Genomic DNA, 14,496 nt, shown 5'->3' on the forward strand with positions numbered 1-14,496 from the left:
GATTTAAAAACTGAAAGAACTGCGGATGCTGCAAATTGGAAACAAAAACAGAAATTGCTGGAAAAGCTCAGCAAGTTTGGCAGCATCTGTGAACAGAAATCAGAATTAACATTTCAGGTCCAGTGACCCTTCCTCAGAACTGACCCTCATCGGACCTGAAATGTAAACTCTGATTTCTCTTCGCAGATGCTCCCAGACCTGCTGAGCTTTTCCAGAAACATCTGTAATAATTGATGAATTCAATTGGGAGGCTCCCTGCAGACACCAGAGTCCCTTCTCACCACAAAACTCTGGGCGAAAAGGTTCATTGGGACTTTGTCAATCTGCAACTATTTGAAAGATAAAGTCACCATAGCGCCATAGAGTTGTTTCCTCATTGGAGAAGGATGGCGAATGGTGAGTTTAACATGAGGGTCACCACTCCTCAGCTGATATTGAGAAGGTGGGACCTTTAATGGTAACTTCAGGCAGTAAAGGAATTAAACCCATGCTGTTGGTATCACTCTATGTTGCAAACCTGCCATCCAGCCAACTGAGCTAATCAATCTCCACATTGGTTAAGTGGTCAATTAATGATCACTTAAAGGCCTCAACATTAACTCCTCAATTACTTGTCTTCCCCATAGATATAAGAAGTGGCTGTTTTCTTGACTGGGGAACCAGTCTACCTGGTCTATTGGAGAGTTGAAATTTTCCCAATTTGTGGGCAATTGGAGACACAGATAGAGGACAAGGGGTTGGCCTTTGAAAGTACCCATATGCCCTTGCATCTGAATCCCCTCGTCCCATAATCCCTACCCACAAGAAGTGAAAGAGAAAGACCTACCTTTGCGCTGTTAGATACCCTAAGGAGTAGGTCAGATCAATGGTCTTTAGGACCCAGGAATGCCACTAGCAAGGCCTATAAAGGCCTGAGCTTGTCAGCTCTTAACAAGCTGATTGGCGTCGGATTAATTGAGTTTTCTTGGCAGTGCAGGTAGTGAGTTAGTCAATGGCTAATACAACAACCTCACATTTAGCCTCTTAACGTGAAATTCACATTCAGATTCATAGCTGTGCAAGTTTAATCCCCTCAAATTGCATCCAATTCTAGTTTGAAATAATTAATTCCATCATCCAAGTATGCAGCCAACTCCAGTCCATTATCACTTATCATTAAAAAATATTCTTCCTCACATACTCTCTATATCTCTTGCCAAAAACTTGAAAACTGGTGTTCTTGGACTTTTACTAATTGCCAACAAATACAGCATTTCTTTGTCTTTGATATTTAAACCTGTCATAACCTTTTGAACCTCTATCAAAATCTCCTGTCAACATCTTTCTTCAAAAGAGAACAATCCTAGCTGCTATCACCAAACCTTGGGGTTAAAATCCCTCTTTGCCATCCCTGGAACTATTCTGCTCTGCATTTTTTCAAGGAACCTCACACCCTTTATAAAGTGTATTGACTAAAACTAGTTGCAGTACTTCAGTTGCGTCCAGAGAGAGCATTATAAAAGTTCAACAGAACCCCTCTGCTTTTGTTTGCAATAGATCTATTTATGAAGCCCAAGATTTTATATCTTTTACTAATTACTCTCTGAATATCTTGCCTGGCATGCAAAGACTCCCAGGTTCCCCTTTCCCTATATATACTTTCGAACTGTGCCATTAAGTTAGTGTTGATTGTCCCCATTTCTTCTGCCAAACTGTATCATCTCACGCTTGCATGTGTGAAGTTGTATTTGCCACTTGACTGTCCATTCTGCGAGCATAGCTATGTGCTATTGCAGTCAATTGATTATCATTCTCAGAGCTCATCACACTTGTTTGTACATTACCTTCAGTGCATGTTATAATTTTACTCTTGCAATCCAATATCAAAGTCACTTATACATGTCATAAAAAGTATTGATCCTTGGGGAATATCACATCTCTCATTCTACAATACAAAACATAAGGCGAGCACGATACACAATTCACTGTCCTGAAACTATTTTTTAATCCAAGCTACATTGACCCTTCAAGGCTGTTACATTGTAAATATTATATCATGTCCAGTGATTCTTCTCCCACCCCTGTGTGGTACTCTTAGGTGTAGCCCAGGACTTCATGGTTAGATATTACCTTTTCTTCATTTATATACCATCCTTTGACAAAAGTACATGGAGTCAGGTTTCACATTTATAAAAACTGGATGTAAATATACAATTTGAACTGTGTTGCATTTCTATTTGTTTATGTTATTTCCAAAATATGGCTACATTAAAGCAATATATGTTTTGTCCAGAATACATTTTGAACATTGTTGATCTCAAATAGGTCAGAGATGGGGAAAAAGTGCACAGACACCTATTCACATTGATACCTTTCAGCAACTTTAATTTATTGACGGTCAGTCACAAAACAAGTCTTTGAACCTTAATGTTAAAGAATGTACCAATAACTTTCATTTTTAAAAATCTCTACATACATTCCAAATGTAAACCGCATATTTCAACTTTGCTGAAAGTGCGAGCTATGTCACCAGCCCTACCTAATACCTTTCCTCTTTTTGTCCTCACAAGGAGACGGCTTTGTTTACAATGGGAAAATATCTATGCATACACCATATTGCTAGGTTGGGGGCGGGGAGTGGCGGATAGAGATGGAGTAGAAGTTGCACAGTCATAGATGTGCAGGCTTTTTCTCTCTGTGAACTGCCTCTACAGGCTTAGAGTGCATTAGTCAGTGGTTCTGCAGTTAAATTGTAACTGTCATCAAGACAACAGCTCCTTTCAAGGGAAGGGGGAAGAAAATATGCAGCAGCTTCCACCAACGTGACAACTGGAAGTCAACTCTCACCATGCTTCAGGAACAGATTGACAATCAGATACAAAACAGACTGCGACATAAATTTAAGACACATTATACACAAAGCTTGTGTCAATACAAGGAATTTAGTGCATACAGTATTGATGGTAAACAGTTCATTAAAGCTTATTTTAACTTCACAAAATTAAAGGTTGTGTTTACAGATATTTTGTTAGGGTAAACATATAAACAATACTGTACATTACCCTCACTTCACCACAGAGAAACATATTGAAGCTGTAGAGACCAGGAGCAAGTCTATTTTCTGAAGTGACTGTCAGAACTGTTAAACAATCATGTACCACACACAATGCACCAGTAACCTTGCAGAGGCATGATTTTCCTGAGGTTTAAATAAAATCTTTTGACATTTAACAGAAATGCCAAATCATGGCCTGTAAAAGTGCAGGAACTTCTCTTGCTTTTTTGTTGCAGTTTAAGCTTCTGGCAAAAAATCATCCCATGTGTAATATTTGCTGTGACAACCAAGCAAATTTCATGGCAGGAGGCCAGTTTAAATGACTTTCCATTGCATGACACTCATGTCCTTCCCTCCAGTGGAGATCAGCTGACTGTCATCGTGCAGAAAGCTTACACTGGTTACATGACTGCTGTGTCCTCCATACGTGTGGCTCGGAGCCTGCAAGGTTAAAAGAAGAATATTGATATGTTTGATCAGTTAACTGTGAATTAATGTTGCAAGAAAAGTAAAATTATAACTCTCCTGCATCAAAAAGTTGTGAGACAAACGGAGACGTGAGCTTACTTGAATGCTGAAGGGACAGATATCAATCAAGTGCAGCTTTTGCTAATTCACTATGAAGGAATTCAACTGCCACCAACTACAACCCATGCCCACACCATAACCAGGAAACTATCCATCCTTAGGGTCACCAACACTGGGTGGCCGAATTCCTGGCAGCTTACTCACATGATACTAGATGTTATTTACTCATATAATATGTGTCCACAGTTTGGAAACTAGTATTATATTTAGGTTTTATACATTATAAACTTTTCTCGAATTATTCCATCTAAGGAGGACATTAATTAGGCCACTTTTGGAATACTGTGTACAATTCTGGTCTCCCTGCTATAGGAAGGATGTTGTGAAACTTGAAAGGATTCATAAAAGATTTACAAGGATGTTGCCAGGCTTGGACGGTGTGAGCTAGAGGGAGAAGCTGAATAGGCTGGGGCTAGTTTACCTAGAATGACAGAGGATGATGGGTGAGCTTGTAGATGGTTATAACATCATGAGGAGTATAGGATGAATAGCTAAGGTCTTTTCCCCAGGGTAGGGAAGCCCAAAACCAGAGGGCATAGATTTAAGGTCAGAGGGGAAAGATTTAAAAGGGACCTAAGGGGCAACTTTTTCATGCAGTGATTGGTGCATGTATGAATGAGCTGCCAGAGGAAGGGGTGGAGGCTTGTACAATTACAAACATTTAAAAGGCATCTGGATAGGTATATGAATAGGAAGGGTTTAGAGGCATATGGATTAAATGCTGGCAAATGGGACTGGATTAATTTAGGATATCTGGTCAGCATGGACAATTGGACCGAAGAGTCTGTTTCCATGCTATACAGCTCTATGACTTTAACTATGACAGACCTTTGTGGTCTTTTTTTTTTATATTTGGAACTTTCTAAGCTACCTGTATCATTTTATCTGAATCCTACTTTAGTATTAGATACCCAGTAAGAGAAAGTGAGGACTGCAGATGCTGGAGATCCGAGCTGAAAAATGTGTTGCTGGAAAAGTGCAGCAGATCAGGCAGCATCCAAGGAGCAGGAGAATTGACATTTCGGGCATAAGCCCTTCTTCAGGAATCAATACTGGTAGAGCCATTTTATGAATTCTAAAGGGCCACACCATCTGATCCATGAAAATATTCCCTTTTAAATCTACAGTGCTCATTTCAGTGAAATACTCAGCTGTCTCAGCTGTAAAAGGGTTTGAAACTCTTTGAAATGATGTGTAAAATATATTAACATATATACAATGAAGCTTAAATTTCTGAATCTTCTGATGCAAGAATAAGGATAAACAGCAATGCACAAGACACACAACGTAAAAAAGAGATCAGATTTTGCACGCGAAAGAGTTGTCTAAGTTGGTAAAACATTTAGACCCCATAATCTACGAGTCTTTCCCCATTGCTCCAATTAAACAGCCCACAAAATAGCAGGTACTTAATTAAGCTAGGGCTCCTTCATTTCAAGGTATGCCTATATGCCAGTTAAGGGCAAACCATCCAGCTGTCTCTTAAATAGTAAGAGGGCCCAGACAGAATGTGATTTCCCTACCACCAGGTGTCACCACTCCTTAGGTTCATTCAAGACTCATTGAATAACTTGAAACTTTGAATGTTGACTGGACACTTATTGGGCTAGGGAAGGTCAGATTGGACCTGAACAATGAATCCCACAGGCTGAGTTGACATCAGAGATTCCATATCTAATTGCTACGCAAGCACTAGAGATATGGTTGAAGTGACACATGGCCAGCATAGCCCATTGTACGGCAATGCTTCTGGCTGACCCACAATTTCTTGCTGTATTGGTTTTTGGCCTTCATTCACTCATTTTGTTAAATGACCGCAGATCCATGAAGCCAATGCAACACTTTCCTGATTGCTGTTTTATTAGACAACAATAGATTCAGTTCTTCACTGGAAATTAATGGAGCAGATGGAGTACAAACTCCCAGCCAGATCTTATAGAGTCTGACAACATTCCATCCGATTGCAGACATCTAATATCTAGAGTCCTGGGACCACATCACTTAGGTTGACCCTGAAAATATGAATGGATAATAAGGAAAACAACCTAAAGCAGAGAAGAAATGTTGTAACAGAAGGGGGATGAAATTCTTCGAAAACTTAAGTTCAACATTGATATGAAGAATTTAGTAAAAGTAAAGTCATACCCTGGCTTGTGAACATGGACATGAAAACAGATGCACTTTGCCAAAGTCATCACCTGTAGACAAAAGTTTTTTATCGTTGGATCTACACACAGCATTGATGTCAGTTCCATCTGATCCTTCAGGCCAGACTCCTGCAACACACAAGGTGCAGTAGATGGTGGTTACAAATTTAGGACTCTTCTGTCTTAGACTTCTAAAACTGTATTTGTTGCCCATCCCTCATTGCCCTTGAGAAGATGGTGGCAAGCAGCCTCTGGAAGCACTGCATTTCATCTGGTGGAGGTACATCCACTGTGCTGTTCCAAGAGGAGTTTTGGAATTGTGATCCAGCAACAGTGAAGGAATAGCGACACAGCTGCAAGTCAGGACATTGCATGACTTGGAGCAAAACTGCAGGTAGTGGTGTGTCCATGTGCTTGCTGCTCTTGTTCTTTGAGGTGGCTGAGATTGCAGATTTGGAAAGTGCAATCTAAAAAGTGAGTTATTGCAGCACATCCAATAGATAAAATACACTCGAAGTTGGTGATGGAGGGACTGAATATTTAAATTGGTGAATGGGCTGATGAAATGGGCTGCATTGTCCTGGATAGTGTTGAGCTTCTTCAGTGTTGGAGCTCGACACATTCAGGTCAGTGGAGAGTTTTCCATCACATTTACCTGGACTTGGCATTTTTTTAAATAAATATTTTTATTGAGAAAAAGATTTTGAATTTTTTATAAAATTACTACAAAATAATAGAACAACCTTGCAATGTAACATCAATAACAGTAAACAAACTACTACAATCTACTACACCACAAACAATCTGAGAGGAAAAAAACTCTACACAAACTACAACTCAATAAATAACTAAATCAAAACACAAAGGAACTAAATTAAACCGAGTTGAACCAAGGCAAATTACATTAAATTACGTTACATTGTAACATCTCAGTGTAATCCCACCAAAGCTCCCTATCATCGAGAACATCAGTTGGCATTCCCATATTTGTTTAGAATTCTTCTTCCCAGGGTCCCCAGGCCACCAGACACAGCCCTCACGGCTACACAAAGGCCTTAACAAATATAGCTTAAAAATGTGTTGCTGGAAAAGCGCAGCAGGTCAGGCAGCATCAAAGCAGAAGGAGAATCGACATTTCGGGCATAAGCCCTTCTTCAGGAATGAGGAGGATGTGCCAAGCAGGCTAAGATAAAAGGTAGGGAGGAGGGACTTGGGGAAGGGGCATTGGGAATGCAATAGGTGGAAGGAGGTTAAGGTGAGGGTGATAGGCCGGAGTGGGGGTGGGGGCGGAGAGGTCAGGAAGAAGATTGCAGGTCAAGAAGGTGGTGCTGAGTCTGAGGGTTGGGACTGAGGAAAGGTGGGGGGAGGGGAAATGAGGAAGCTGGAGAAATCTGTATTCATCCCTTGTGGTTGGAGGGTTCCTAGGCAGAAGATGAGTCGCTCTTCCTCCAGGCGTCGTGTTGCCATGGTCTGGCAATGGAGGAGGCCAAGGACCTGCATGTCCTTGGCGGAGTGGGAGGGGGAGTTAAAGTGTTCAGCCACGGGGCGGTTGGGTTGGTTGGTGCGGGTGTCCCAGAAGTATTCTCTGAAACGTTCCGCATTCCTGAAGAAGGGCTTATGCCCGAAATGTCGATTCTCCTTCTCCTTTGATGCTGCCTGACCTGCTGCGCTTTTCCAGCAACACATTTTTAAGCTCTGATCCCCAGCATCTGCAGTCCTCACTTTCTCCTAGTTGACCTTAACCAATATAGCCAATAAGTCCACATCTGTATAGTTCAAAAAGGGCCACCACATCCTATTAAAAAGTTGTTTTCTGGTGCACCATACTTGTAAGGAAATCCAGGGAGACGTACTCCATGAGTAACCTACACCACCCCGAGAGTCCTGGGGGATTTTCCGATACCCAGCTCATCAGAATGTTCTTCCTTGCACAAAATGAAAGAATATTAAACAGTTTTTTCCCATGCGCGTCCAAATAGGGGAGATTCGACAAACCCACGAGGAGGGACACCGGATCTATTTTGACCTCGGTTCCCAGGACCCAATCCAGAACACTCGCTAAAGTGCCCCAATACTGACGAAGCTTGTGTCATGACCACAAGCAATGAATAAGAGTACCAACATCTATTTTGGGCACATTGGGGACGCTCCTGTTTTAAATTTCACAAACCGCTCCAGTGCCAAATAAACCCTGTGGAGTACCTTCAACTGCATAGCCTGTGTCCTATTGCAAATCAAGATCTTCCTTATGTTCTCACAAATACCCTCCCACTCCTCTGGTGAGACCTCCATCCCCAAATCCTGAGCATAGATTCCACACAACCGCTTGATGTCCTGTGAGACCCGACCTCCTAATAAATGATAGAGGGTGCTGACCAATAGAGTGCCCGTGGACTGAAGCACTCTCCTCTCCATATCTGACTTACAGGGACTAACCATTAATGTAGTTTTTTTTCTGCATAAAGTCCCTAAATAGCTCAGCTGCTTGAAAGACACCATAATCTCCCCATCAAATAAATCTCCCAAACAGGAAATTCCTCTGGACTCCCAGAGCCTAAAGCCAGAATCTATCGCTCCCGGCCAGAATCCTACCAATCCTACTATTGAAGTAAAAGGGGAAGTTTTTTTGTAAATTGCCCTCACTTTGTCGCATCATTCTCTATGCTTTAACCGTGTTAAGGGCAATCGAGTTTCTGCAATGGTCTATTACAGTCCTCATCTTGTCCATGAACCTTAGATTAATGAGGGGACATTTTGCCTGGGAGGCCTCGATGTCAAGCCAGATTGACCACAGATCCTGGCCAGCCCAATCAGCCACATAGGACAGCAGGGAACATAGTTGGTATTTCTTAAAGTCTGGAAAATCCACACTCCCTATCCCCTGCAGAAGATGCAATTTGGCAAGCATAATAAGAGACCACCTGTGACGCCAGATAAAAGGGATAAGCCAACTGTTAAGTCTTCATAGTGCTTGCCTATACTTCACTATATAACACTGCCACCCACTTGGCAAAGACCCCTCCAAGGCCAAACCATTCCAGCACATAAAAGAGGCACGGCCAGTCCACCCGGTCAAATACTTTCTCTGCATCCAGGGAGACTACCAAGCTGGAAACGACCCTTGCTGGCACACCTAAATCATATTTAGCACTCTCCTAATACTATTAGAGGATCTGCAATCCTTAATAAACCTGTCTAGGTAGGTATTTACAATGAAGGGCATGACCTTCTCCAGCCTCAACGCCAACATTTTTGACAAAATGTTAAAGTCCACATTTAATAATGATATGGGCCTATATGAAGTGCAATCCTCTGGGGCTTTCCCTTTCTTGAGAATAAGAGAAATATTTGCTTCACTCAGAGAGGATGGGAGGCAGTCCTGATTGTACGAGTAATTGTGCATATCCAACAGTGGATCGGCCAGATGTCTATAAACTTCTTATAAAACTCATTCAGAAATCCATCTGGGCCAGGTGCCTTACCACTCTGGAGCTGCCTCACCGCCTCCTGTATCTCTTGGATTATCAGAGGGACATTCAAAAGAGATGCTTGCTCTGAAGTTACACCTGGGAGATCCAAGGTCTTAAAAAAGTATTCCACCTTTGCCAATCTGTCCTCACAGCACTCCGACCGGTACAACCCAGAGTAGAACATCCTGAATACTGCATTAGTCTTTTTGGGATTGCAGGTGATAGTGCCAGAACCCTCTCTAATGGATGTGAAAGATTGGGGGGCACTCTTCATTCTGGCCAAATATGCCAAATACCTACCAAGTTTATTACCATACTCGAATAACCTCTGTTTCGCAAAGGAAGTCTCCCTCTTTGCTGTCTAGGTGAATGCAGCATTCAGAGCAGCCTAGAGGTCTGTAATCCACTGCATCTTAGTTACAGACGGTCTGTCAAAGTATGCTGTCTCAGATGCCTTCAGCCGAGTCTCGAGCAAACGTTGCTGCTCTCCCCTCTTACACTTCTGGGTCGCCGAATAAGAAATAGGCAAACCCCTTGCATAGGCCTTGGCAGTCTGCCAGAGCACCGACGGATTACTGACCGTAAACTAATTAATGTCCCAGAAAATTTTTAAATTCTCACAAAAAATACTCAAAGAAGTTGTTATCTTTCAGGAGGAAAGGATCCATACACCAATGCTGCAAGCCTGTCCCATCGTCACTGGCCTTAACCTCCATGTACACTGCTGCATGATCGGAAATGGCTACGTTCCCAATTCTACAGGACAGCACCGACTTCAAAAAGGCCGATGGGGCAAAAAACATATCAATCCTAGTGTAGCACTTGTGTGGGTTAGAAAAAAAGGTGAAGTCCTTACCCTCAGGGTGAAGACATCTCCACTCGTCCACCAACCCCAGCTCCCTGTTCAGGTCCACCAGCTGCCTGGATTGCGGGAACACACCCGTGAGATCCCTAGGCATCCTATCCACCTTGGGGTCCATAAGTTGGTAAAAGTCTTCCCCTATAATTGTATGACGCACTCCAAGGACCATCAACCTGGAGAGTGCATTCATTAAGAATTTGAGGGGGGTGTGCCAGAGGACAATATACATTCAAAATCCCATACTTCTCTCCATGTATTAAAGCTTTAAGGATCAGAAAGTGCCCACATTCATCCTTAATTTGGTCTAACAACAGAAATGGTAGATTCTTCTGAATGGGTATAACTCCTCCACCTTTCCGAACCAAAGGATGAAAAGAATCCCCTGGCTGAACCCTCCCTGCTGTAACTTTAAGTGCTCCTTATCAGTTAGATGTGTTTCTTGCAGCAAGGCTAAATCGACCCTTTCCTTTCTAAGGCTTGAAAGTATTTTTCTCTTAATCGGTGAATGACTCCCCTTAATGTTCCAAGCGCACCAATCAAACCAGGAGTTAGCCATAGGCATCCGACGCAGTCTGTGACCCCTCTGGGAGGAAGAACCTCATTTATAGCGCGCCGAGTGAAAACAGTAAACAGTTCATATAAACTTGAAAATACAACTACAAAAACTACCAAATCAAAATATCTAACAACTCCTTCTACAATGAACCAACATATAACACAAATAAAAGGAGACTTGTCCCCTTGCCGACAGGAGGCACCCATACTACTCACTAACCCCTCCATGGCTCTTTCTCACTGAAGCCACGTCCCAAACCCAAAAAGAACAAAGTATATAAAAGTCACACACATCTTACAACAAGAAAATCAAAAGTGGACATTCAACCCTTCCCATCCATACTTTGACTCTAGGCAGTTTTATTTATAATGAATGAACCACCTTCCCCTCCCTCCCCCCCACCCCACCGCCACCCCCCCCCCCCCCCCAACACACACACACACAGTACTAAACAAAGAGAGAAACAAAAAGGGTATGATAGAAAAACAAATGATAATGGGAGGGGAGAAAGAAGGGAGAGGAGAGAGAAAGAAGTAAAAGGGAAGACCCTCACATATTAAAAAGACAAAACCAGGTAAACCAGGCAAACTACAGAGAAAACAAAGTGAACACGATTGTCCATATTATTTGAGCCACCAGTTTATTTTCAGTTGTCCAGGAAGTCTTTTCCGGTGAGTCAAAATTAAACATGAACCCTCCGTGGCTGAAACGTAATATTGCCAGATATCTTACAGAGAACTAAATATTCAAGTCCCTCAGCCTCTGTTTTGCCTCATCAAAGGCCTTCCTCTTAGATCACGGCTGCAGAAAAGTCTTTAAAGAACATAATTCTTGGTTCTTTATATACCTGAGCCTGTGGATCCTTCCCCAGTGCTCTAACAGCTTCCATCATCATTTCCTTTTCTCTATAATGCTGCGGTAGCTGTAGGACCAGGTGGGGACTCTGGTCCAGCCCGGCCTGTGCAGTGCAACCCAGTGGGCCTGCTCGACCTGCACCCCATCCGCCTTGACGTCCAGCTTCAAAAACTGCAGGAGCCATTCCTCCAAGAAGCTGATCAGCTGGTCTCCCTCTTCCCACTCTGGCAGTGACTTTTGAAGTTGTCAAACTGCTCAACTAAGGCCCATACCTGCCGCTCCAAGGCCTGGACCCGGCCCTCCAAAGATTCCACCGTGGTTTTGGAAGCTGCGGCCTGCTGCTCCGCCTCCATGCTGGATCTCCTGGTCATGCTTCTGCAGCATGGCCAAGATTGGTTCCAGCTTGGTCCAGGTCTCCTCTATCGCTAAATCGATCTTCGCTCAGAGTTTCATGAACTCCGAGACTAGGCTCTGCTCCACAGATAAGACCCCAGGAATGTTCACAGAGGCCGCGGGCTTGTCCGGTATTGCAGGGGAGTGCCATACTCATTGCGATCCTCGCGGTCCTTTTCCCTTAGTCATTTTTGTTTCTTTAAAAAAAGCACTGAAACTAATAAATAACAGTTCTAGGGGCTTAAAACCAGCGATTTACACCACAATGGGTAAAAAGGCACTACTTTGTCTGGTTTTCTGGGCAAGGCAGACCTACTGGATTGCCGCCATCTTGGATCTCCCAGCGGACTTGGCATTTTAAGTACTCATCCAGATGCTTCTTAAATTTTGCAAGAGTATCTGCCTCTACCACCCTCTCAGGTAGCATATTTCACCCTTTGAAATTAGAATCCCTACAGCCCAACAAGTCCACACTGACCCTCTAATGAGTAACCCACCCAGACCCAATCCCTTGCTGTCTATTAACTCCTGACTAATGCACCCAACCTACACATCCCTGAATACTATCATGGCTAATTTAGCTAAATGGCACATCTTTAGATTGTGGGAAAAAACCTCGCAGACATGAGGAGAACGTGCAAACAGACAGTCGCCCATGGCTGGAATTGAACCCAGGTCTTTGGCGCTATGAGGCAACAGTGCTAACCACTGAGCCACTGTGCTGCCCCCTGGGTGAAAGAATCTTTTCTCATATCTCTGCTAAACCATTTGCTCCTCACCTTAAACATATGCCCTCTGGTCTTAGACACATCTGCCCTAGGGAAGAGATTCTCATAATCTACCCTGGCTATGCCTTTCATAATTTTGTAAACCTCAACAGATCCTCTTTCTCTGCTCCAAGGAAAACAAACCCAGCTCATCCAGTCTCTCCTCATAACTGACACTTTTCACCCCAGGTAACATCCTAGTGAATCTCCTCTCTGCACCCTCTCCAGTGCAATCACATCCTTCCAATAGTGTGGCGACCAGGACAGCACACAGTATTCCACCTGAGATCTAATCAATGTGAGTTGTAACAAGATGGCCTTGCTCCTATACTCTACACCCCAGGCAAGTACTTCATATACCTTCTTCACCATCTGGTCTACCTGTGCTGGCACCTTCAGGGACCTATGGACATGTACACACAGGTCCCTTTGTTCCTCAGTACTCCCTATGAACCTACCATTCATTTGTATATCTTCCCTGATTAGATCTCCCAAAATGCATCACCTTGCACTTATCAGGATTAAATTCTATTTGCCATTGCTTTGCCCAATTTACCAGCTGATCAATATCAGACCATAGCCTGAGATCATCCTCCTCATTATCAGTAAACCACCAATTTTCATGTCTTCTGCAAATTTACTAATTATACCATTACATTCACATCCTAGTCACTAAGGTACATAAAGAGCAAAGGTGCCAGCACTGATCCTTCAATTATAAAACAATTATAAAAACAACAATTTCAATTATAAAAACAACGTTCCACATCACTCTTTACCTTCTATCTGCAAGACAATTCTGGACCGTATCTGCCAATTTGCTTTAGATCCCATGAGCTCTTACCTTCTGGGCTGGCCTTCTGTGTGAGCCCTGTCAAAGGCCTTACTGAAGTCTATGCACACCACGTCAACTGCATTACCTTTATCAATATATTCAGTCACTTTTTCAAAAACCTCAATTAAATTAGTCAGACAACATCACTTTCTACTAAATAAATGCTGAGTGTCCCTGATCAATCACTCCCTTTCCAAGGATTGATTAATCCTGTCCTTCAGAATCTTTTCCAATAACTTCCCCATCACTGACATCAGACTAACTGGTCTATAATTACCTGGCCTCTCCCTGCTGCCCTTCTTGAACAAAGGAACCACATTATGTTCCCAATTCCTTCATCTCCGCCGCATCTGCTCCCAGGAGGACCAGTTCCAATACCATACAACCCAGATGGCCTCCTTCTTCAAAGACCACAATTTCCCCCCAGACGTGATCGACGATGCTCTCCATCGCATCTCCTCCACTTCCCACTCCTCCGCCCTTGAGCCCCGCCCCTCCAATCGCCACCAGGACAGAACCCCACTGGTCCTCACCTACCACCCCACCAACCTCCATATACATCGTATCATCCGTCGTCATTCCGCCACCTCCAAACAGACCCCACCACCAGGGACACCAGGGACCCTATCAGCGTTCTGAAAAGACCACTCCCTCCGCGACTCCCTTGTCAGGTCCACACCCCCCACCAACCCAACTTCCACTCCCGGCACCTTCCCCTGAAACCGCAAGAAATGCAAAACCTGCGCCCACACCTCCCCCCTTACTTCCCTCCAAGGCCCCAAGGGATCCTTCCATATCAGCCACAAATTCACCTGCATCTCCACACACATCATTTACTGCATCTGCTGCACCCGATGTGGCCTCCTCTATATTGGGGAGACAGGCCGCCTACTTGCGGAACGTTTCAGAGAACACCTCTGGGACACCCGGACCAACCAACCCAACCACCCCGTGGCTCAACACTTCAACTCCCCCTCCCACTCCACCAA

At 43.5% G+C, this 14,496-nt stretch overlaps 1 protein-coding gene across 9 annotated transcripts in view; it reads right to left on the reverse strand.

Annotated features, from left to right (window-relative positions):
* Positions 1–2,337: 2,337 nt before the first annotated feature.
* eml1 (EMAP like 1) overlaps positions 2,338–14,496 on the reverse strand; it is a 253,491-nt gene continuing 241,332 nt past the window's right edge. For 7 of the 9 annotated variants that reach the window (XM_072568529.1, XM_072568532.1, XM_072568526.1 and 4 more), the window contains 2 exons: positions 5,768–5,898; positions 2,338–3,475 (listed from right to left, as the gene is read on the reverse strand). In XM_072568529.1, the coding sequence (XP_072424630.1) occupies positions 3,350–3,475; positions 5,768–5,898 (257 nt within the window). In that variant the 3' untranslated portion in view covers positions 2,338–3,349. Of the gene's footprint in view, positions 3,476–5,767; positions 5,899–10,095; positions 10,275–14,496 lie in introns of those variants that run through there. The other 2 variants (XR_011960435.1, XM_072568535.1) reach the window with 2 other exon arrangements.

The sequence above is a fragment of the Chiloscyllium punctatum genome, chromosome 4 (genome assembly GCF_047496795.1).
Source record: "Chiloscyllium punctatum isolate Juve2018m chromosome 4, sChiPun1.3, whole genome shotgun sequence".
Taxonomy (NCBI): domain Eukaryota; kingdom Metazoa; phylum Chordata; class Chondrichthyes; order Orectolobiformes; family Hemiscylliidae; genus Chiloscyllium; species Chiloscyllium punctatum.